Raw genomic sequence first — 26,263 nt, 5'->3', positions numbered from 1 at the left:
GTCCAAGGCAGGGGAGTTGGAACTGGATGGTCTTTAAGGTCTCTTCCAACCCAAGCCATTCTGTGATTTGATAATTCTATGACTTGGTTCACGTGCTGTAGCACAGTACAAGTTCAAGTCACACTAGGAGTTTATGTATTTTATATAATACACCCTTAAGTGTTTTCCTTTTTCCTCAAGAAGATGTCTCATAAGCTTACTACCGAATATGTTTTCATTTCGAACAAATTTTGTTTAGGGACAATCTTTGTAAATATGATTACCATAAAAAGCAACATCATTCCAACTCCAAAGCAACAGATATCAGGAACAGCATAAGGGTTTGTCAGACAAACGACTACAATTTATTCTAGCTTGTTTCTCAGAAATGTATGATTTGTATAAAATAGAGGATAAACCGAAAGTGTATACTGAGAAGTTGTAAATATTAGTCAAAATATTAGTAAATTAGTGGTAATAACACAGATTTAATAATAAAGATTTGTTTGTATAGACACTTTCTGACCTGAGGGCCTTTCCTAAGGGAATGAAAAACTTGCATATTTTAAGTTATTTCCATCCATCTGTCTAGTGAAGCAATCCCATGGGCCAAGACTTCTATCATCTGTGTTTACTATGTACATAAGATAATCATCTGCAGACCACAGCTTGATACAGGCTTGCCTTTCATACCCAGATATGGTAATATGCATCAACAAGAAAACAAAATCACTTCTTGCTACTTCTCAGAATGATAATCTTTTTTGAGGAAGAAGCACAGACCAAATGGTGAGAATAAAGATGAATATTTGATCTGTTCAGAATTTGTATGCAAATGAATGGAGGGAGTAGTTTGCAACAGTGGTACACTAAATTCCTTTGTCAAAGCCTCTAGTCAGACATGGGTCCATAATGGACCAGTGAGCTCATGGTGGAGTGTAAGTTTGGCATAATTCTCCTTGTTAACTCAAGCCAACCTACACACCATGCTCTCCAGGGGTCATAAATCAAGCTTTTGGGGGGTAATAATGAGCTGTTGGCAAGAGTAAACTGCTACACATCAGTTTTTGTCTCCTGGCCTGCACCTACCATCAATCCTGGCACTGGAGGAATGTATTTAGCAGAATGTGATGAGAGGCAGTAAAAAGAAAAGCAGCATTCTAGGAATAATGTCAGCGTTGTTATGAAGAAGATTCCCAGATACTGATCTAACCTATTTTATAACAAGCTCTTTGAAAAATACCTGGCAAAGCATAAGCATTTATCCAGCTGACTTGATTACTTTTCACCTCCCATGAAACACAGAAGTACAGAATGGTTTAGATTGGAAGGGACCTTTAAGATCACCTATTTCCAACCACCTTGCTGTAGACAGGGACACCTCCCACTAGACCATGTTGCTCATAGCCTCATGCAGCCTGGCCTTGATTGCTTCCATGGAGGGGGCATCCACAACCTCACTGGGCAACCTGTCCCAGTGTCTCACCACTCTCACAGAAAAGAACTTCCAATATCTAGCCCAAATCTACCCTCTTCCAGTTTAAAGCCATTTTCCCTCATCCTGTCACTACATGCCCTTACATAGGTTCCTAAGAAGTTCTCCAACCCTACAAACTCACAGGATTTGAGAAGAAAGAAAAGAAATAAATAAATAAAGGCTGTATAGGAATACTGGAAGAATATGACAATTAGAAAAGTATCTATTTGAATAGTTCTCACGTGTTGACATTAGAATTAGATCTAACATATAGAGAAATATATACATATATATACCTACACATTTGTCACAGATACTCCTTATTTTCTCTTTATACCTACTTAATTTCTTTTGCTGCTTCTCAGCCACCAGCAGAACAGTGCACTGTTCACATGGCAAAGACTGCAGCTAAGTGAAAGACAAACAAACAACATACACAAAGCTTTACATGAGCTGAGGACTGACTCTTCACAAGCTTTTGATTTTTTTTTTCTTTCCCTTAATACACCTATAAATTGGTTCTGACCTTTATTGTATTTCTAGTTCTGACTGAAACTGGAAGGATGAGAGCATGTCCATCTCTAGAATTATCTCTGCAACACAGACAATCCAGAACGAAAAATATAAAAAAGGAAAACCACTTCTTGTGGGACTTCCAGCCTAAACTTTGCTTTCCCAAAAGAAGTAGATTATTTGTATACCCTTTTGGATTATTTTGGGGGTGTCTACTTTAAGAAAGTCACCCCTCAAATATTCAATCCTTACACATTTCTCTTCGATCGTGGTGACTCTCATCCAGTGTTTTTAACCACTAGCACTGCTTTTGTTTACACATGGAGTTTGTACCAAAGGCAAACCCCAACAGCTCACAATCAGAAACCTTGACACAATGCAATCAGTCACAAAAGAGACAAACAGGTCTTAGGCAATGTAATCATTAAAGTTAGATGTCCTGCTGTATTGTAATAATACCGCTGACTTTGTAGTGCAAAGAGAATGAGGAATTGTGACAGCTTCTGTGCCTCTGGCACAGGTGGGAGCAGCAGCTCGCAAACAGGGCTAGCAGTCAGAAAAACAATTGCAAGAGACCAACAGAGCTCCATCGAGCAATATCTTGTCCTTTTTGCCTTTACCACATTCTCAAGGCTGACAATAGAACTGGTGCATTAAGGAAGTGGGGACAGATACAAGGTAAATATTTACAAGAGTTAGAGACTAATAGCAATAGCACGCAAGTACATGTTAAACTATCTGCTCACTGTTCAGCTCTCCTGAGCCATGCTCAGAAGTTTTCACTTCAGGCCAAAACAGATAATGATAACACCACTAACAAGGTATGTACAGTCGGAAACATTACATTTCTAGGTAGCTGTCTCATGAGGCAGAAGAAAGGCACAGCAGAAGTTCTGCAAATACATTCTGGTCATTCCCCAGGGCAAGCATCCTCATGTTGAACCCATCAGCTTTTGGTAAACACAGGACACCAGATCATTTTCTTACAGAAGGGAAGAAGTAAAACCAACGTCAAAAGTGATCAGAAACAATGCAGAGCAAAATAAAGTCTGTTCCCAAAAGAGTAAGGAAAGAAAAACGTGCCATCACAAATATTTAAATTGCTTATATAAAGTTTAAAAATAACTTTTGGCACTCGTTCAAGTTCTTGAAAGGGACAAATGAAAGAAAGAGCCCCCCCAGACAATATTTATTGCCTGCAATGGCTACAGCATCACAGCAGAGCATCATGCAGTAACTTCATGTGAAGAACACACTTGCCACAGCTGTGTAATCATGTAGCAGCTAAGCAGAGATGCACAGCACAGCCTCCTCCTGTGCATGTAGAAGGAACAGAAATACCAGATGTGGAATTACTACCCACTTAACACTGATCCATATCCCCATCCTAGAAATATTCAGTATGTTCAGGAAGGCTTTGGTAATGCTTTTTTTCAGAGAGAAAGGTCTCCTCTGGTCTTAAAGGCAAAATCTCACCCCTGGCTAAAACAAGGGACAGTTTTTGCCATGGATTTCTATTGCCAGGGTTGCAGTGCTTGTGCTATCTTGGCACAGACTGTGGATGGAGCTTCCAAACTTGACTGTGATCCAGAGCTTGGCTTTCCAAAGCAAGCTCATGGTTTCTGCTGCTGCTATCCGAGAGCAAACCAGGGCAGCTTTTATGGAAACAATGCTGCGGGAAATACAAGAAAATGGAAACTTCCTTCTCCAGCTCCCTTCCTGCAGCTGAGCAGTAGATTGGTTGAAAGCCTGCATGTGCCAGGGCCTCCACCAACATCTCCAAGTCACAGGGGATTGCTCATGTGATGCCAGTTACAGCTGCACAGTTTAAGTCTCCTCTTCACTGTGAGCAGCACAGCTCGCTGAACAGAATCACAGAATCACAGAATTATAGGGGTTGGAAGGGACCTCTAGAGATCATCGAGTCCAACCCCCCTGCCAAAGCAGGCTCCCTACACCATGTCACACAGGTAGGCGTCCAGGCGGGTCTTGAATATCTCCAGAGAAGGAGACTCCACCACCTCCCTGGGCAGCCTGTTCCAGTGCTCCGTCACCCTCACCATAAAGAAGTTCTTGCGCACATTCGTGCGGAACTTCCTATGCTGGAGTTTCAGCCCATTGCCCCTAGTCCTGTCCCCACGCACTACTGAAAAGAGACCAGCCTCGTCACTATGGCTCCCACACCTCAGGTATTTATAAACCTGGATCAAGTCCCCTCTCAGCCTTCTTTTCTCAAGGCTAAACAGACCCAGTTCCCTAAGTCTCTCCTCATAGGGGAGATGGTCCAGGCCCTTCACCATCTTTGTGGCCCTCCGCTGGACTCTTTCCAAGAGATCCCTGTCTTTTTTGTACTGGGGAGCCCAGAACTGGACACAGTATTCCAGATGAGGCCTCACCAGGGCAGAGTAGAGGGAGAGGATCACCTCCCTTGACCTGCTGGCTACGCTCTTTTTAATGCACTCCAGTATGCCATTGGCCTTTTTGGCTACAAGGGCACACTGCTGGCTCATGGCCAACCTGTCGTCCACCAGGACGCCCAGGAAAACAGGGGCAAAACAGGAGCAGTTCCCAGACAAGCTGCTTCTGGGGCAACAGGCATCTTAGAATCATAGAAAGGTTTAAGTTGGAAAGGACCTTTAAAGATTATCTAGACTAGCTCCTCTGCAATGAACAGGGACATCTATAACTAGATTAGGTTGCTCATAGCCCCATTCCCTCGACTCTGCTAGGGTGTCACCTAGCACAAATGGAAACCAAATTCACTTTCACAGGGGTAACATTTCTCATATGAAATTGGATTTGTACCCTGTGAATTTTCAGGCTTTTGTACTTGACCTGGGTAAAGAAGCAATAGTTTCCTTCAATAATAAACAATTATCTGCTCAATCATTTAAAAGGAGTAGCTTGTAGCTATTACAATTGCATGAATCCACCTGTTTTCTCTGAATATAGAAAGCTTTATTTAAGAAAACTATTAACATATAGATAGATAGATAGATAGATAGATAGATATCAGAATATAATACATATACAGTTTTTCACTCTTGTTTCAAAGAGTTAGCACCTGAAAGACAGAATGCAACCCTAAGAACAAAAATCAAAGTTTCCAGGTTATGCTGCTTCAACGCTGCACTTGCAGGAACTTTTGTCTCTATATTTCCTATTTGAGGACTGAAAATCTAAAAACACTCAGGACACCTCAGATACAGCCTCAGCTATCTATTCCATTGTTAAAACATCTATGATCCACTGCCTGTTTTTGGTGAGAGGGGAAGATGCAAGAGGGTATAAACCTTGCATGTATTTCATTATCTTTTACCTGCTGTAGTATAATGAAGTTTCTGGCTTTTCAATTTTTCCATTCTTTCCAGCTTCGAGAGCAGAAGTACATTAACCAAATGTATCCAGTGACAGGGCTTCATCTCTTGGAATGGATTTTAAAAGCCCTTCCATTCAATGATTGTCCATATACATTCAAGATTCATTGAAGCCCCCTTTACGTGGCTAGAAGTATGTTTTACTTCATGTTTGCTAAATCCTAGCAGGTCAAAAATGTGTGAAAGAATGTACAAATTCATCGAACATACTCTATTTTAACATGCATTTTTTTGTTAGTTGTTTCTATTTTTATGCTCATTTCACCAAAATTACTTTAATGTCAGATCCTTTATATCCATTCCAGCCAAATGAGAAGCTGCCTCTAGATGACTGCTAATATGATGAAAATTACTAAGTCATGACAAGTTTAATCAGTTATATTTCTAATTTATTTTCTCAACTAAGGAAGTCTTTAAGCAATGCAGAGTATGTGCCAAGAAGGAAGTAGTAAATTTACTCTCACATTAGATTCCCTTAGATTTAGAGTTAACTGTTTATATTTCAGCCTAGAATTTAGCACCAGACCTGGTTCTTCTCCCAGGACAAAATAAATGCAATGTAAGCTATTGCAGGATTCTACTCCTTTTCATTCTTATTTGATATTACAGTATGGCTATTATCCAGTCTTAGCCTTACAGTATCAGGTATGTTCACATATTGAAGACCAAAAAGCCTGTCTAATGCATCCAGTTCTTAAGAACATGTTGAATATAAACTCAGGGAACAATCTGAAGCATATGCTATCAAGTCAAAGACATTGTAGACAACTGGAAAATAGTTCTAACTCCCAGGAAGCTTCCAATTTCAAATATCTGGAGGAGCAGAAGTAGAATAGGACAACTTGTAGGTTCCAGGTATGGAATACTAAACATTCCCTCAGACAACTGAGACTCCAGGAGATGTCACAGAGTTCTACAAAGGGAATCAGTGATGAAAATTTTGCAACACACTGGAAGTGTATGGCCAGGGATACAACTTTTTATCACCAGCACAGACATACCAGCTATAATTATCTCATTATATACAGAAATGAAGATGGGTGCATGGAAGTGAGGTTGGTGGCACAGAGTATGGGCCTTTCCTCAGCTGCTTCTGAACCTCAGTTCTGGATGAATTCAGTGCCACAACTAAAGGTACAGGTTGGGGGGAAAACAGGATGGGGGCATTTTCTTCCCAAAAAAGTCTATGCCTGCAACACATTACTCCCACATTTCTTCAAACACATTATCAGGTACTTTCAATAAGGATTAAGGCACTGGATTAGCATTACTTGTTGCCAATTAAAACCTAACCAAACCTAGTTTCTCTGAGTCTCCCTGGAGACCCCCATCTATTTTGACTATCAGGTTATAGTTTTGGAACACACTCAGAATCCACAGCCATCAAAACTGCTTGTTTTCTTTCTAGCCTAGAGGAGTTTTCTGTTGGAAGCTGCCTTCAGTGTTTTCTGATGAAGTGCCTTGCTCATTCCTTCCTAAAGCTAGCAAAATGGTAATTTTAGGCACCCCCCAGTTTGGACAGGATAAGCTGATGTGTATATGTGTGTCCAAGATCACGGCACAGACTGATACTCCTCCATGTGTTATAAACAGGAAAACCACTAAGACAAACAAGCTGTCCCCCCATTGTAATTTTCTGTAGCTAGAGTCTAACATTTGGGATTAAGCATATCCCCCCTTCCCCACCTCGGAAGTGTAAATTTGTCCCAAAGAAGTACTAATAAACTTTTACAGCACAATGAGCCATTACGCGTTTAGTTTGTGTAACTCTGAATGAAAAACAAGCTTAGAATGTTTCTAAAACAGTAGCATTGCCACCTTTGTTCCTTTCTCCCACCTACAAAAACAAGCTGTTTGGTTAACCAGGACTGCCAGAAAAAGCAGAAAAAAAATATTCCTTTCCATCACTACCTGCCTTTTGGAATGACTTTTGCAAACACAAAGTGCAGCACCTCTTTTACCTGTTTGGCTACTCACTTTCTACAAGTGCTGTCACTGGGAAACACAAAGAATCCTCTTAGAGGAGCTCCATGGAAGACCTCTCCCAAATTATGATCTCTTGTATTCTCCTCTCTAAAAGAGCTGTCCTCAGTCCAGGCCTAGATCTGTCCCTCCTGGTTCTCCAGAAAGTTTAATCTGCAAATGAAATTTCTTTCGAGGCACTCAATGACAAAGAGGCATCAGTGAGCAAAAAGTACAGCCAGGCATAAGTCTGCAATTAAGTGTTTAAGGGCAACAACAAAGTGCCGTGATTCATATACACCTCAGAAATAAATATCAACTCCATTAAAATTAAAGAAATGTGATTTTTTTTCAGGTTAAGTCAATAAAAATAATAAAAAAAAATCTCCCACTATAGAATATATCAAAGGGACAAGTATATCAAAGGGCTCAAGTCTGAAGATTTGGATCCCATTAGGGACTAGCAAGGAACACACGGCAGCTGAACTATGATGGGTAAAAAAGAAACACAAGGAAAACAAAGCAGAATTTCAACAGCTGCTGCGCTTAAAGTCTGCTGACTGAGCCTGGTTCAGTATGATACCTACTTCATATTGGGAGCATAACATCTTACTATTTGGATTTATTAATGTTTTAATATTAACATATTGTATGTAATCTATTTGACAGCAGCTACACCAGACAACAAATTTCTGCTTGGTTCATAAACGAAGCATTTGGCCTTTTTTCACAAATGCTGACTAAAGTTGAAGCACAGACATGAACTAAAGTAGAATTAGTTACTTTGCTAAAATTTGGAACAGGAATGGGATTTCTTTTTTGCTTGCTCATTGATTTTGTAATCAACAAGCCTTGTACAAATATTCTCCTTCCAGGCATAAGTGATCTGCCATACAATTACATCACTAATCAGTGTGATGAAGAAAAAAAAAAAAAAAAACAAAGTGATTTCTTTAAAATCTGGGGAAATGGACAGAAAAGTGCATCTGGACAAAACCCTTGCCAACAAGCTCAAAGCTGAACACCCCCCACTGGCCTCAGGACGTAAGACCAAACAGTCTTACTGGCTACACTGCCCGGTAGCTGAAAGTCCCAAAACAGCTTATAGTCCAGTATCTGCCATGATTTGCTCTCCCACACACGGGCACTACTGGCCCTAGCAGTTATTGCAGCACTTAACCACTAGCAGCATGGGTTTCCTCTGAAAGGACATTAGTGCCAGGAAAATTTGGCTGCTTCAGTTTGGCCACAATGCACGGAACAGTTTTTAATTTGATCCGGACTTGCTTTTGATGAACCCTGCAAAAAAGCTGCTGGAAAAGCCAACCCCATGATAATTAACAATACTTAAATTTTGATATTGCTGATGCTTAAAGGTGTCAGCCTTCTTGCCAACTCATAATACTCTTTCTGGTGCATCTAAATCCCTGTATTTAAGATGCAATGAAAAGGAGACCAGAGTAATGCAGCTAACTGCTCTTCCCTTACCCACATGAGTTTCTCAGAACAAGAACATAATTTCTCCTCTACTTGGTCCCCAAAAGAAGAAGTTTGATTACATCAGAGCAAGGTGACAAAACACACCATATTCACATTGCCAAGACAGTATGTATTTCATTCTGCCAGAGGGAAGCCAGGCTGTGTTAACAAATTACAAGCACACTGTGCACAGTGTTGGAAAACAGAACTGCCCCAGAAGACATTTCTGTAAATAAGCCTCTGCATTTTATGATCAACTTACCTATCCCACAGCCTTTAATACTGAACATACGCTATGGCTACATCCAGATCAGCCTGACAGTTTTTCCCCACTGGCTCAGCAATAGGGGAAAAAATATAAATAAAACAAAAAGAAACAAGTCCTAAGATATCAACTCTGGTATTGGTCTTAGTGCTCTCTCTCACTGCAGTCATCATTCTTGGCAATACAACACAGCAGCTTTTGTCTCTCTTAGTGACTGTAAACTTCCTGCTAAGGGCTGGAATAGGTCACTGCTCCCCTTGTTTGCCCAGTCATTCAAATCCTGAGAAATTCTAGATAATCATGACGAAGTTTTCATAGCTGCTGCTGTGAAATGAGTCTGTGCCTCAAGTATTATCCCCTGACTTGCTCCAATTTCTCTCCTCTCCCACAGAGAAGCAAGCAGGACAGCTGGGTCACTACCCAGGGGAGCTGTAGTTCATGAGGCACTGGTTTTCACCCCTCCCCTGCAAAGCATGGTTATCATCCATGCTTAACATACAATCATCTCTAACAACACCAGATTCTCAGTGAAGGCCTCAACACTTATGAGCAACAAGTCTCAGCCTGCAGCCACCAAATCCAATGAGAGCGCTTCTCCATTATAAATAAAGAAATACTTCAAAATAAGTTTAAATGTCTCAGGGCATTTCCCTCCATCCTGTAACAAGACTTGTCAAACCTTAACACAGAGATGTTAATTCACTGTCAGACAGCTTTCAGGAAGACGTCTGGCAAATGATCAAAGTGATGTCATCTCAACATTACACATGACAGTGGGGCAGAACGTCTTGCCAGCCAGACTCTAGTAAAGAGCACATTAAGAATAAAAGAATAAAACATGCACATCCCTCTCAGATAACTGGAAGAGCTACACAGGGAAAAACAACCACAATCACATACAGTGACTGTATTTCGTGAGCACTACAGACAAAGTTGTGTGAGATCAGCAGCTCATAGTATCTTCAGGGACCTGACATAAGGTCAGCAGACAGAGGTGAGATATGTAAAAAGGAAAACCTTTGGCTGCACAGTCCAGCAGAAAACAAAACACATAGTTGTACAGTTTTTGCTCAAATGGTAACATTTTATTCCAGCCCTAACTGTACAAACAGCTTCTCGCCTACATGCTGTTATGAAAAGTCTCATCACTTCTCAGCCCCATCATCCCTACCAGCTACGACTGGATCCAATAAGAGTTAATATGACAAGCAACAAGAGACTGCTTGCAACAACCAGACAGTCAATGAAGATAAAGATCTCTGGAAAATCTAAATGCCATGTCCGGTTTAATCCTGTGCCAGGACCGCTCATGGGGTTTAAAGCACTTAGAACCTTCATGTAGCACACAGACAACAGTGAGCGGTAGCAAGAGACAGCTTAGTTGGCTGGCACACAGTGAGTTAGGAAACCAGGAAGAGCTTCTTAATACATGTAGAAATCATACATGGGGCTTTTACCATCATCCTCATAATGATTTGTGTGATAAACCGAGGACAACAATATTTGGCAGCACATAAACCTGAACATACAGCTTACACTGCTGTCTGAATCAAGTTCTTTTGCCCATTACATAGACAAATCTATCATTAATATTAAGGGTGCCCATAAAAGCTGTTACTGGATTTTACCACTGTTGAAGTAGAAGGTTTGTATCAGCATCACAGTCAGAGGAGTAACCACCCAGCAGCAAAGCATCTCCTGAGAGGGAACAGGCAGCATCTACACAGCATTACAAGAAAATCAGCAATATTTCTGAAGGTCATAATTAATGGCCACTTGCACCAGCTCTTCATTTCCTACTATCAGTCAAACCTCCAAAGGTTGTTTAAATTAAATGCAGCTTTTACAGATAACACCTGAGACACTCTGAATATCAGAAATTACTGCCATACTAAAAAGTCAGTGTTTTTTTAAACTAGAAATCAACATGTCGTTTACAGCAGGGAGAGGGGGGAAGAAACTGAGGCTCTCCTTCCCCACACCCACTGCTGAACCATACTCAAAGCATTTTCAATTCAAACAGAATTTCCATTTCCTTCTCTGACCTCAGGATGTACCACAGTTTTACCAATTTGAACTGTAATTCAGTAGCCTGCCTTGTACAAGATCAAGTTCTGAGCTAGACATAACCTAAAAGCTTTGATAACCATTTACATCAGTCACACAGTGACAAGGAAAGACAGACATTAACACTCAAATTTAGTAGCACAAATAAGGACAGCTGCTCCTATCCCGAGAGACCATAAATAGAAAACAAGTCACTATCAGAACACTAAGGATTGTTAACTTCAAAATGATTTAACCATTATCCTTGCCAATTCATTTGCAGCCTTCAGTTCTATAGTCCTGGCTTCACTGATGTCTCCTTAGATCTCAAAAGAGATCATAGTGAGCTTGTATAAACCTAGTTCTTCCATGAGTTTCTTCAGTCCTTCAGTTTTATGTCACCAGCCTGCAACAACTACTTGTTGCTAAGACAGTGCCACCCAGCAGGGTTCGGCACAAGCTTTCATTTAACTAAGGCAATGTATGGATCTGTTTTGTATGTCAATCAGACTAGGTGCCTTGCTTACTTAGGATAGTTTGTCAAGCTGGCACATGAGGTCATGCACAAGTCCAGTCAGGTTCTCTATCCATCATCACAGGTATTACAGAACTGATAGCATCCTGTTAATGTACAAGTCTATTTAACACCAAGGACTCAAACACAGAATAAGATGGAATTGCAAACAACTTCATTAGCCATGGAGGCAGCAGAAACAAAAAGACAGGGGAATGCTTAAGCAAAATACTTACTAAAAAAATACTTTAAGCACAGGCCTTTAATCATCCATTCCATTGTAAAACCGTGATCAAGGAAAGTTCTGTTGGAGTTTTGGAGGCTTCTTTATGTTTCAAGTTTGGGGTTTTCTTCTTGCTTTTGTTGTTGTTTTAAAACTAGCTGTTACTTAAGGATATCAGTGAAAGATCACAACCTCATTATTCTCACTCCTCCAGAGTCTGTCATGTAGTCTCAGGATATCACCTTTCCCATGAAATTATATGGATTGTCTTTCTCCACTATTTGCATTCTCCTTTATACACAAAAATGACACTTCCTGCAATTCTTCCAACTGCGAAAAATAGCCACTTATATAAAATACAAACCCAATAACCTTGTTTTTTAACCAGCTGTTTTAAGTTAATATATCTAAACATTTCTAAATGTTTCTCTTGACTATAAAGGTCAAATTTTTCAGAAACTTTCCAGAAGAAAAAAAAAATAGTTCTTAACTTTGCAATCCCAAGATCAACTGCAAATGCTACAATAAATGAAACAGTTTTTTGGGCATAGGTTGCCTTTTAATATATTCTGTATAGTAGCCAAAAACTTCAATAGGACTAATGTGAAAGAGATCATTATTCTGTTAAGATAAAAAGGGACATGCTCCTTTCCACCTAAACTCAATACACAGAAGCCTGAACAGATGTGCTTATTTGAGAAAGGTGAGAATTATTAAATTCACAGCTACTGTTACTTAGAAAATGCAATTTTATGTCTACATTTTCCATCACAAGCTTTTCCTCAGCAGAAAACAAAGGTCACTCCAAAAGCAAACAGAAAAAAAAAAAAAAAACCTACAGAAGATATCTATTCACTTTTCAGAGATTCATAAACTTAAGATGACATCATTTCCTTCATGGTGTTCCCTTTATTTATTTTATTTGCTCTCAACAACCATGCATAAAATGTTGATAAAGTCAAAGGATGAACCTTATCTCCCATTCTCATGATATTTTAGGTACACAGTAGTTTCCTGGAAAAGTTTGTACTCTTAGCGATGTCTGGACCCACTGGTTTCTCAAAAATAAGGCAGTACCAACTGACATCTTCTGAGGTTAGGTCATATTTTTCTATGGGAATCTGTCCTTCAACAACGAGGATATGCAACTCACCCATACAATCATACTACTTCATACTGCTCTCTAGGGTGGTAGTACAGATGAGTGCTCCCAAGACTTAGGTGGTTTAAAAGGTAAATCCCCTTTCTATATAATTTTCAAATCCATTTTATATACATACATATATGTAGAGAGAGAGTGTGTTCTCTAAAAGAACTATTCTGTTTACTTTGGAAACAAAATGGCATTTGTACAGCATTTCTTCAACAGCAGCTTATGAGCAAAGAGATAATGAGTCCTAGCAGGCCCAGAAGAGTTTTGTCACATGAAGAACAGACACCATCTCTGTCCCACCACCTCTGGAATGTGCTTCCTGTATTTCCTAGGTTCATGATATAGATGGAATTCGGTTATCCCACTGGTATTTTTAAGCCCAAATGAGAACCAGCATGCTTTTCAAACCTGAGCATCCAAAAGTTTCAGGACACATCCTACATTATCCTGTCATTCCCATACAGATCCCATTATCAGCCCCGTGTCCAAAGGAAAACACCTTACAAAACTAATACATCAAATTTGTTGCTCCTGCCAAAATAAGCTTTGCCTCCTTATTTTGAGTAAAGTGATGGTAACAACAAAGCAAGACAAAAGAATAACTCTCCCACAACCGATGAAAAGTAAATCCAATACATATTCCTCACGCTAAGTCTCAAAAGCCCAACAGTATATGCTCATGCTGACAAGCCATGCCAAACAAGAAGCTCAAATGTCCCACTCAAAAAACTTCATCCACTTGGTAGAAAAACAAAGTGCGTATGGAGCCACGATGCACCACTTTAATTGGCTGAATATTTTGGAAAAAAAAAAGATAATAAAAATAAAAATAGGTGTAACTATGCAGTGAGGTCAATGTAGATAAAGATAGGAATGAACTGACCTTGACATATGCTAGGAAATGCCTGCATTTTTCCTGCATGTACGACAGTTCTAACTTCTCTGTGATCTGTCCCACCGTCTCTCCAGATGTCACAAAGTAAACTCTGGGTTGCTGGCTCTTTTCCTTCTTTGCTACATCAGCAGTCAGGTTATAATTCAAACCTGTTTCGAAAAAGAAAAAGAAGAAAACAAAGGATGTAAGTGAACAATAGTTATATTTCAGCCACCTATCAATGGATCCTGTTGCCCCTGAGGCATGCACACTTAAATAAAGGTCAAGCCTTGCAGGCCTTCAATCAATCACAAAGTTTCCTGTGGCTGCACAAAACCAAATCTAACTACTGACATACTCCCAGGATTTGTGCCACTAGTTTCCCAACCCTTCCTGAAGGATGCTGAGCAGAAGTAGGAAGTCATGTAAAAATATACCTAGACATGCATACTTAAAAAAAAGAAACAAAGCATTAACTGTGCTGTTAACAGAAAAAGCAAAAACACAATACAAACAACAACAAGAGCCTCAAGCTTTGCTTTCCTCACGCAAAAGGACAAACTATACACAAGCCAGTCAGGATGAAGCATTTCCTGACGGTTACTTTTGTTCACTTGCAGTCATCTTTGCATTTAGCCCTTAACTAGAGATCGCTGCCTTGTACTTGGTATCCCCATTTTAGACAGTACAGATCCCTGGCAGCTTATAGAAGACATCCTCAGAGACTAACCATCTGTATCTCCCTAAATCCTGTTTCCTGCTGCTCTAGAGCACAGGTAGCTTAACACAACAGGTGGATTTGCAGCTGGTTGTATCTGTATTCAAAGGTAAACCTACTATATCAAGGAGTAATATAGCAATGAAATATCATCAAACTGACTGTACCTTTACTGTCAACAACAAAAGCAGGGACACTGCAACAGAAGCATGAAAGCTTACTCTGCTGCTGGCTGCAGACAGAGGAAAGGCAGGTCACAGTCCATACTGATTTCAGGCATTATCAATGCAATACTATTAGATTTTTTCACTTAATTTTAAGCTTAATTAGTTAATTATCTTTGTATACCACAGCCAGCAACAGCTTTGGTGCTGATTAATTACATAAGTAGGGTGTTTGTGATATTATTACTTTGTTTTTTATTCATGTTTTAAATTCTTGGTGATTAATACTACAGTGCTCCTTTTATGTATAAACTTATTAAATCTAGAATTCTATACAAAAACCACATGAATGTAATACATAGCTAGACTCAGTGAGGTCTTCTATATCTAATTTCAGGAAAGGCTCTTTGTTGTTTGATGTGTGTTTTGTGTTGTTTTGTTTTTGGGGTTTTTTTTAATCCCTTAGAACTGGTTTCTTGAAATTAATGCTGCTGTCAATGCAATTACCACTAATCACTTATTCACTAAAGCCTTGATACTTTGAAGAATTCATTTAACAATAGCATGAAACATGGTGCAAAAGTCTCTGCGGGCAGCTGTCATTTCTGTAAGTCACACCCTCCCAGCCTCAACGTGCTGTATGATGCTTTCTGATCAGAAGCTCAGGGTTTGGCCTGGTTGAAATCCCAGCAGACTCCAGTTTTTCCCTTTGAAGTGCTCACATCCCACACCCATCCCTGATTTTCCCTTTTCAGCTTCCAAGACCCCACATTGAGACATGCAGGCTGAAAACTGTGCCTCCATCCTCTCAGCGACACTGAAGAGGAACTCTGCCAGCAGACCCAGACCAGCCTGTGTCTGCATGGCCACACACCCCTCCAGAGTGAGAAAAACTGGAGCCAGACAGACAGAGGCTGCCTGAAGATGCCCTGAGAAATCAGGCCACCAGCATCCCGCCACGAGCCCCGTACCAGGCCTCAAGCAGAACATTTCCAGCTACCACAGCAGCAGTGGATGTTTTCAATCAAACCATGCCGTTCCCATCCCCCTCCTGCCCGCCACCACCTCCCCTTTATTTTGACAACTTGTTTCTATGTTATATCCAATGATGACACATCAGTGGAAAAACTGAATTATCATGAGTAAGGCTTTTTTCCCCTCACCCCTTTCTCCATCCTCATTGCTTCCAAAAAGCCACTGGGGGGGGGGAAGTGTAAACTGGCAGTTATCCCTTCTCACTCCAGCAGCAGATTTAACTCTTGGAGGTAATGCCTCAAGTCCTCTGGCAGCTTTAAGCATAGCTAACAATGTTTCTGGGGATTTGCCTGTCCACCCCAGGCAATTAAAGCAAAACCCTAATATGGATTTGATGAGCTTAGATGAACAGACTCATTTTTCTAATGACTGACTGTTCCTTTCCCATACGCTTAAGAGGTGTCGATAACAGCTCCTCCTGGGAAGCTGTGGGTCATATCTGCAAGACAAACACCAGCCAACAGCAAGTTACTCCAACTGGTGCCCGGCCACTATAGCAACATACCTGCTGAGTAAATTGCATTTCTATAGTGGTACATCATGCAAGCAGGCAACCCTACAGAAGACAGAAGTGAGGAGAGGGGGAAAACACGTCAGCAGCAACCTACATTCTGAAACAAGAACCTCTTCAGGCTGAGCAAATGCAGGGCCTGTAAATACCCAGCCACTAGGCAAAACCCTTCGTGGCCCACTCAGAGGATTACCATGTTGCATAAAAAGCAGGCTTCAAAATGCTCTGCAGGAAATAAGCACATCCATAATGGCCTGTCAGACTGGCACTGACCTGGGGGTGGAGAGCACATGGGGAAATTAAAGAACGTCTTAAACAAAAATGAAAATTAATTGTAAGAGGAATGTGTTTCTTCATCTTCTATATGAATATTTGTGAGAATAAACTTATTCAAGAGCTTTGCTCACAGAGAAAACTCTTAAGTACAAAACAGCTATTTAAAAAGTTTGCTCTGGCAAATGACAACAAACACAGGACATTCCCTTCTATTCTTTCCCAGAAAGCCTTCTTTTCCTCTTTCAAATTTTTTCTCAGTGTCAGTCCTAGCTTCTAAGTAGGGACTTATCTAAGCTGCACTGAGCATGCACTGAAAAACATATCCCCACAGCAACACTGTTGTAGAGGGTAGCAGTGATTCAGGCCTACATCCAAGTCAATGGGAAAAGCAAGTGACAAAAATACTTCTGCACTAAACTACAACAGGATACAGATAAGAAAAGTGTCTACTTTTGTCAGTTTTTGGATCATGCATATTTCTCTAGTCCTAGAAATATGGCACGGCAGAGCAAAAATATCAAACAATCCATTATTCCAAACTAAATTTCAATCTAGACTCTCAGATAACAACATTTGGGGCATGAGGACTGCCCCAGAAATGCATCAACACACAAGCAATGCACATCTGAAGCAAAGAGTGAAGGAGAAAGATTGAAGAATTACCTAAGGTATTTAACTGCAGCCAAATACCCAAAAGCTTCTGTTTTCTCAGCCATTAAAATTCATTTACACCATCCATCGGTACTGGATTTTTTTAGAGTTTAATTTTGTGCAGGAAATTATCCAGATCACGCCACAAGTTAAAATCAATTCTCTAGGGGGACGGAATGCAATAAAAGAAACTGATGCATAGAGATACCAGCAGCTTCTGTTTCTTGTTCTGGTCACTCAGAATTGTGAGGTCTGAAGAGGCTGCTGGAGCCTGTTCATCCAGGCTAGAAAAAGATTTCTCATCCTTGCCTTTTCTGAGCTGCAGTTCAGCTTGATGCTCATGTTCATGAGATATAGCTGTGGCCAGGAAAAGCATGAAACATCACTGAACAACACAAAGATGGCAATTCTGAGCATAGAAACCCTCAGTATAGCCTATAAAAGATTAGATGAATAACAGTGACTGTGCAGTGCAGAACCCCCCAGGAACCTTTGACTGTTATTTCCAGGACATGTCAAGAGTCCCATTTGTCTTCATTAGTACTGTTTGTGCCTCCTGTAACCCCACAACCACCCTGCTATGCAGCCATGCTACATGCCAATAGTTATATCAGAATTAAATTCAACCTACTTCCTAGTGTAGAAGCTAACAGAGGAGGACAAAATATTTCCTGCCACTTTAAAATGCTTTGGGAATTTTTTTCTTCCTTTTCTTTTATTAAACTGTGTGTAGTACATATATCTACCTAATCCAGGAAAGCTACTTCCTTTCTTCCTCACCCTGTGAGAGCAGCTGACGCAGGAGGAGAGAATTATTCTACAAATACAGAAAGTCTGTGGGGGACTAACAAATCATTGTATTTCTCACAAATCCAAGACATACCAGTGGCTGGCTGTATTTGTTGGCGGATGCTCAGCCCTCCAGCTAGCACTGAGGGAGAGTGAGGGATGGACAATGCCTGGCATTTACAGCAGAGAACATGATTCAAATGGGCATGGCTGTTAGTTCAGGCAAAATCATTTCTACTATAAATTCATACTTCTGAAGACCAGAGTCTGCAAGCAGCATCCACAAAAGGGATAGGAACTATAAAGTCATTGGCAACATTGAGATATATTAGTAAACATTGACTCTTGGATAGCTATCACTGACCAATAGTACTGCAATTGCTGTCAGAGGGAGAAAAATAAGGGTGAGAATGGTTTACATGCAAGCATGAGACATGGCTAGGAGAAGATTGCATTTCTTCACAGGACAGTTAATAAGACAATCACAAACTCACATAAGTGTTGCAGACAAACATTTACCAAAGAATGTCTGCACAGACACATTCTGTAGTAGGTAACAAATGTTAGCTACCCAAAAGTCAGAGAAAAGACCAGATAGAAACCTGCAGTTTTGAGAGTCCACGCTGACAGAGAGCTCCCTTAGCAGAGCAGCATTTTCAATGAGCGCTGTACTCTCACTGCTTGACTTATCAGACAGCTCCCAGACATCTGAAGCTGAGAGAATCCCGATGCCTCTGCCACACAACTTAACCATAGCATTTCAACACATCTGCATGCCTTTTGGTGTCCTAACTGGATAGTGCTGTACTTAGAGGAATAATTTTCCCCATATTTAGCCACACAGGAGATGAACAGTTGTAATATTTCCATGAATTGTTCCACCCTTTGTTAATTGATACTCTTCAACTACAACATAATTAAAACGGCCTGTTAGATTACAAACTGAAAGCTTGTTTGAGATACTCTATCCAAATCATATCCCTGAGGGTTTTTATCCATTCAGATTGTTCTGACTGCAATGTTTTCAAGACTATTCACTTTACTAGAAGCATTGTATAAAAAGACAATGGTTGGAAGTATTATAATCATCTACTTAATAGCAGAAAAATCCCTCGCAATGAGAAAGATGTTACCCACCAAAGAAGATGCACATGTACTTTCTCCACAATAAAATCAAGAGGACAGTTTGTATGACCATGCAAAGGAATTCAACCGGCTTTTACAACACAGTGAAGCAGAAGATAACCCTTTTGTGAAAAAGGGAACACATATTTAAAATGAGACAAAGGCAGACCATTTATTAGCCAGGTCAAGGCATTAAAGCCTAGAAATGTTAAAAAAAAAAAAAAAAAGAGAGAGAGATATTAAGTAGTTCTACTCATGAATTTAGAGAGGCAAATAAATACTCTTGGAGCACCCAAGGACAAGTGGTTTCTGAGTGACAGAAGATGAGAATATCTAAAAAACAAACAAACAAACAAACATACCACTGTATCTAAGGAAGCATTTGTCTGCTAAGAGTCCACCATCATTTACAGGGAAAAGGTGCAAAAACAGAAAATGTTGTTTCAGTTGTATTTGTGTGTTTGAAACCAGAGGCATCTTCAATAACTGTTTTTTGAGCTTTCAGCTTTGAGGTGACTCTCAGGAGTGCCGAGACGCAAAGAGCAATGCCAGCAACCTGCTTCTATTTCTTCCTCTATGCGAATGGTAGGAGAACAAGACCACTATCATTCCTAAAGCACGGTAAAGTTAAAACAGCATGGCTAAGCTAAATAAATCCAGACTTCATGGTATTTAGAAACACTGTATCTATTCTATAAAACTTAAGACAATACCTAAGACTTGTAAACATTGTGATGTAGAAGACATAGGCAATAATTTAATGCAGTCAAGATGTAATGGTTGGCACAATTACATACCTTATACAATTTAATTCACCCAAAAAAGCTGTGTGGTTTACAGTAACTAAGTAACCTGGAACATATTCTTGTAATCAGTAAAATCCTGGGATATTTATAATCATTTTACAGATGGGTAAACTGATACATGAAAAGGATTTGTTCATGTCTGGCAGTAATAACACCCAGCAGTCCAGTGCTCCATTTAAAGAACTCCTTGTAGATTTTCAAAGACTATTCATTTAGAGCAAACCACAGTTGCTTTCTGATAACAACGATAGAGAATATGTACACAAAAATGCATTAACAACAGGCAGAAGGAACATAAACTTTCAAAGCGTCAGTTGATTCTGTGGTGTCTGTTCTTGCAGTAAGCCTGAAGATACCTTCCTCTTCTTTCAGTGAAAACTACCTCAGTATTACCTCATCTTCATCACAGGGTAAATGAATGCTGTTAAACCTACAGTTTAACCTGGCAAGTGGCTCAGCATCACACCTGCTTCCCAATGAGATGGTGGAGAGAATTAAAAAACAAAAAAACAAAAAAACTAAGTAGAACATGTGGGCTGGGATAAAAGTATTTACTAAGATCGAGAAAAGGAAAAGGAGAATATTTATGACTACATACAGAATCATAGAATCACCAAGGTTGGAAAAGACCTAAAAGATCATCCAGTCCAACCGTTCACCTATTACCAATAGCTCCCACTAAACCATGTCCCTCAACACAACATCCAATCATTCCTTGAACACCTCCAGGGTCAGTGACTCCACCACCTCCCTGGGCAGTCCATTCCAGTGCCTGACCACACTTTCTGAGAAGTAGTATTTCCTAATATCCAGCCTGAATCTCCCCTGCCACAACTTGAAACCATTTCCTCTAGTCCTCTCAATAATGACATGAGAGAAGAGGCCGACCCCCAGCTCACTAATATATATACACACTCACACATATATACATATGTATGACTACATACATACATACATATATATATATATATAATGTGTGTGTGTGTGTGTGTGTGTATGTGTATGTGTATATATATATATATATATATATATATATATATATATATAAAACTTGGGATGCACAAGCAATTGCTCACCATCCCCCAAATGATGCCCAGCTAGTTCCCCAAACAGCAGAAGATGCAGATGAACTCCCCCACCCCCTTAAAAACACCTTCTGCATGATGGCATACAGTGTGGGATATCCCTTTGCCCGGTTTAAGTCAGCTGTCCTAATTCTGTTCCCTACCAACTCCTTGGGCCCTTCACTGAGAAAGGCCTTGGCTTTGTACAACACTACTTAGCAGCAACTGCTCTCTTCCCTAGCTCTGTGAGCCTCAAGCCTGCTCATACAATCTGTTTCCACTTGAGTAATTTGCTGAAACAAGTTGTCGAGTCTCTCCCCACCTGATGAAACAAGCAATTTCATTTAATGCCTTCATCTGAACAGTGTCCTATTGTAATCGGGTTATCTAGATTTATCCGTGATAGAGGCTGCTGCCCCTAAAAGGGGAGAAATGAACAAAAACAACGGCAGCAATCTAAGGAAAGAAATTATTTTACTAAATACGAGACACAATATGATACAATATAACTACAACTACTATATCAAACAAGGCAGAGAAAAAGAAAGAGAGAAAAAGAGTCCCGGAGAACCGGGGGCCTACTGCAATCTCTAGGCGACAGGCTGGAACGTTGCTGATAGAGCGAGATGGCAGGGATGGAGCGCTCCAAAGCGAAAGACAGGGCGAAAAGAAGGACGTTCCAGCCTGGGAGCGAGATTATATGTGTGTCCTCCTCCTCTGGTGATTCATCTCTGGCCGCGTTGTCCCCTGGGATATGTAGTTTCCTTCAAGGGCTGAGTACTCGGGATGCTGCCATTCCACAGATCTGGAGCATGAACCTTCCACACTTCCGCATACCCTCTGTTACACTTCCACATACCCTCTGTTACACTTCCACATACCCTCTATTACACTTCCACATACCCTCTGTTACACTTCCACATACCCTTTGTTACACTTCCACATACCCTCTGTTACACTTCCACATACCCTCTGTTACACTTCCACATACCCTCTGTTACACTTCCACATACCCTCTGTTACACTTTCTTATACCACCAAAACAGTTCATACCGCACATGATGTCATGATGTAGAATATTGACAGCACAAAACCATGACACCTATCAACACTGTTGTTCTCCTAGAACCAAGATGTAGCATCATACCAGACACTCTGAAGAAAAGTTAACTATGTAGGCTGGGACAGGTACCTTACCTATTTCTCCAGGAACATGCTTGCCACTGAAACGAAAGCATGCTGTGACATTGAGGCAGTTCACAGGCTGCAAGCTGTCATGGCACTGAGGAGCTGTGATATTGATGGACGCTGGCAGGAAAATGGAGATGTCCATGGTAATGACAGGTCTGGATCTGGAGATCAATACAGAAGCTGAATTGAAGAATCATTCAGAGAGAAGTTTCTCAGTCAAAGGAAAATAAAGTACATTTGGTAATATGCACAATTTCAAGTAACCATGAAAAACAGAAGGTTGCATTTGAACTCTAAAATGAATTAGCCCTTAACGTTGATGGCAAGAATAACTAGATTCTGAAAAAAATCAAGGCATGAGCTTGAAGTTCAGTTTCCACATGACCCTCCAGACAGGCAGGAGGGGAAACTGTAACAGTCTTCTCTATCAAAAGTTGCATAAAGTCTTATTGATGATGGAAGAAGAATACCATAATCGGCAACAAAGGACCATAAGCCCATGCAAACTAGACTACTATCTAAGGAGCTGACACAGTCAGTACAGGAAAAGCAAAGGCCTTAGGTTTCCACATAATGATCTACAGTAAAATCTGTGACTCAGAAGTTGAGGTGTGAGCATGAAGTGGGATTTGGATCTACGTACGTTTCTTTCTTACAGTGTAAGAAAGTCAACAGATACCACGCTGACATTTTCTATATAAAGGAACGTTTGGGCAGTTCTCACCCAGCAGGTGCTACAGATGGCACATATGCTTTTTTTCATTGCAGAATTCCATTTTGTCAATCATCTGGTGCATTGAGAATGAAAGCTTTCCAGCCTCGTAAGTTCTGCACCAAGCTACTGCTACAGGTAGTCCTGGCTGAAGAGCTCAGCCAGAGGTGCAGATCAAGCTGAGGGCTATCAGGGGGTAGTAACAGGATGGTCCCTCTCACATGGCATAGAAATGCTGCTAGCTTGGTTGGGAAAAGCAGCTCAGAAATTCAGGTTCTACAGAGCTGCTCCCCGTGCAAGACTTCATCCCATGAACTGAGTGTTATTCCTTGTGGTTTCAGTTCTTCATGTGTTCATTGTGAACATGCTTTTCCAAAACCAAATCCAGTAGTTAAAAATAAATAAATAAATAAATGAAATAGCAGCAAGCAGTAGATTCACTTCTAGTGCAGTCCCTGCAGTCCACAAGGCCGTGAGCAAACCACTTCAGGGCACTCACACCACAAGACACATTTGGGGGTGTGGGAGAGGGGGGAGAAGAGAGCAGGGATTGTAGTTACACCTAATTCATATCGGCTGGAGCAAGCTTCACAGCAACCTCTGAGACAGCTGCTCAGACTACTTTACCACAGCCTGAAATAAAAGCCTAAGTATGCCTTTTGAGATGGAAGATGGAGATAAATGCTAATCTTCGAAATATATACAGTAGTGGAGGGTGACGGGGAAGGAAAGAGAAGAAAACAGGTGGAAAAAATAGTGAGATTCCTAGAAGCACGTCAAACTATGGAAATTACTCTCTAAATGCTTGTGGAGAAATAAAGAAGTAAATGTTGTAATCGATCTCTTAAAATATTTCTTCCAGAAAGAAGAAATTTATCCAGTCATGATGCACTTTCTGATTTTTTCCTTAATGTGAACTCACTTGGTTATTCATTGGAAATAAATAAATAAATAAATAAAAAACTACAACAACAACACCAAACAAACCACAACTCATCCATTAAATGGCCAAACGCACACCCAAGCAACACAGTAACTAGAGTCTCCCCAATCCCCAAGCCTTCCACAAAAGCTGTTAATATCACTTGGCAAAACGTTTGTTGGTTTTGGCCAACAGACTTTACAAAGGCTTCTGAAAGACTGTAAAGAAAAGGTTGATTTCTTTATCCTAATCTGAATCAAAACAAGAGACACACTCTGAACTGGCAGCAGGGGCCATTAATCAAGCTCTCCACATAGTTAGTCAGTAATGTTCGAATCTCCCCAGAAACGTGTAGGCAGCAACTGAACACCCCGATAGAGATCACTACACTGCTGCAACGCATGTTGCTTTATCTTTGTGATTGCCTTTTTTCCATTCTGTAAGGAACAACAGTGTAGGAGAACCTTGCACAGCAGTTCTTTAAGCAGTTTCATAGAAGCAGGGCTGTGAGATCCTGTCTCAGGGCATCACACAGCATTTCACAGAGGGGCAACTGGCTGCCTCTGTTTGCATGATGATGGCACAGAAAGCCCTTCAAAAGACTTGACCACTTGCTACACTTGTAATTTCTTTCTCCCTGTCTCTCTATCTTGTTTAACTGACTCAAATGGAAAGAGAGCCAAGATTTCCTGGCTTTTAACAGGAGGTAGGCTGGCATGGTTTGTCTGGATAGCCTCACCACACTCCTGTATCTTCCATTAGGATGCAGGTATTTCCACTTCTAATGACACCTAGTTATCGGCAGAAATTTTCTATTAAATATTTACAAGTGCAATAATGGAGTCATTGGTAAAATTAAAACTTCCCATTCCTTTCCCTAGCTCTGTGAGCCTCCAGCCTGCTCATACAATCTGTTTCCACTTGAGTAATTTGCTGAAACAAGTTGTCACGTCTCTCCCCACCTGATGAAACAAGCAATTTCATTTAATGCCTTCATCTGAACAGTAGCCCAAATGCTATGTGTATTAACTTCTCTATATTTCTCTGTATTTCTCTATACTTATGTTCCTTGAAACGTCTTACTTCATTCTGTGTCTTACTGTAACTTGCAGAATTAAATTCTGGCATCACATGCAGCTGGCTTTTCGCTATGCTCTGTTCCCTTAAATCATAGTTTATGTACTTTATGTGCATACAAGAACAATAAAAAGAACATCTCACAAACATGGAGTGACCCCTCCCAAGAGGCACTATGATGCAATGTATCTCCTTAACCCATTGGTTTCTCCATAGCCCTCAGAGGCCTATGGTTATCCCTCACAATTCTGCTTAAATCGAAATACATGTTCTTCAGTACTAGCCAGGTGTAACACTATGCTTGAAAATCAATCCAGTTTGCTGTTGCTGATTGCAATAAATTAAGAAGAAAATCTGTGGGGTGGAGGACCACATTAGATATCAAAAGAAAGCAAAAACAAAATTAAAACAGCAATGGAGAAAAACAGACATCGATCTCACCTTAGCAGTACAACGTGGTCTGACAAGAAGGCTCCAACAGTCACATCTGAAATGTATGTAATGTTTAGACAATTACAGGAGAGACACAGAATTCAGTTTTCGTAAGTCAGTCGATAAATTACAAAGCATGCATTATAAAAAAAAAGAAAACTGCTTTCCTGGCTTAAATCAATCAATTTGTCCCTTATTATGTCCAAAGCATTACAATTACAGGATTAGGTCTGCAGTGATACTTCATTTCTATTTCAGAATTTGTTTATTGTTAGTAGTAGTACATTTTTGTAAGTTTATCATCGTGACTGAGCAGCTTCCAAGCAACTTACAACCTAGGCAGGATGCCAAGCACTCCTTATTTTAATACTTGATTTCACTGTCATGACTGCCCAAACACCTGAATTTAGAAATCAAATGAACTTTTATCAGGAGCTTGAGATAACATAGAGAGTATGTAGGAGCACATACATGGTCAACGGCCTCCCACAGCTGTGGGAATCAGCAACCTGAAAACTACCAGCTCTACTGTTCTCCAGCCTGTTGCTGTGGAGAAGCACACATACCTGGATAACCATTGCCATCCATATCAACTCCCCCTGATATGGACTGCCCAAACATCCGCAGCATTGGGTTTATTGTCTGCCCAGTCAGCTTCTGCAGTGGAAAACACACCAAATGAAATCACCCACAGTCAGTAACGCAAAGATGCCACTGATAAAAAGAAAAAGCTTGGAGTCTGATTTTCATGGGCTGGGAGTGCCACACATCTGCAGGAAGCCCTTCTGCTCAGGACTAGGAGAGGCCAGCAATAGCTTACACCTGAACACACACCTGCACCACAACCCTCATGCAGACCCAAGACAAATATAGAGCACATCAAACACATTTCATGGGGGGAAGGGAGGAAATTTAACTGTGCCCAGAG

General features: G+C 40.5%; 1 protein-coding gene across 1 annotated transcript in view; it reads right to left on the bottom strand.

The window, feature by feature from the left end:
- ITGA9 (integrin subunit alpha 9) overlaps positions 1 to 26,263 on the bottom strand; it is a 222,037-nt gene that overhangs the window by 159,537 nt on the left and 36,237 nt on the right. Inside the window, exons 12-15 of the mRNA XM_072329513.1 lie at positions 25,902 to 25,992; positions 25,345 to 25,390; positions 22,199 to 22,353; positions 13,872 to 14,032 (exon numbers count right to left, since the gene is read on the bottom strand). Coding sequence (XP_072185614.1) covers positions 13,872 to 14,032; positions 22,199 to 22,353; positions 25,345 to 25,390; positions 25,902 to 25,992 — 453 coding nt within the window. The remainder of the gene's footprint in view (positions 1 to 13,871; positions 14,033 to 22,198; positions 22,354 to 25,344; positions 25,391 to 25,901; positions 25,993 to 26,263) is intronic.

This window comes from Excalfactoria chinensis, chromosome 2, assembly GCF_039878825.1.
Source record: "Excalfactoria chinensis isolate bCotChi1 chromosome 2, bCotChi1.hap2, whole genome shotgun sequence".
Taxonomy (NCBI): Eukaryota; Metazoa; Chordata; class Aves; order Galliformes; family Phasianidae; genus Excalfactoria; species Excalfactoria chinensis.
This window is presented reverse-complemented; position numbering and strand designations above follow the sequence as displayed.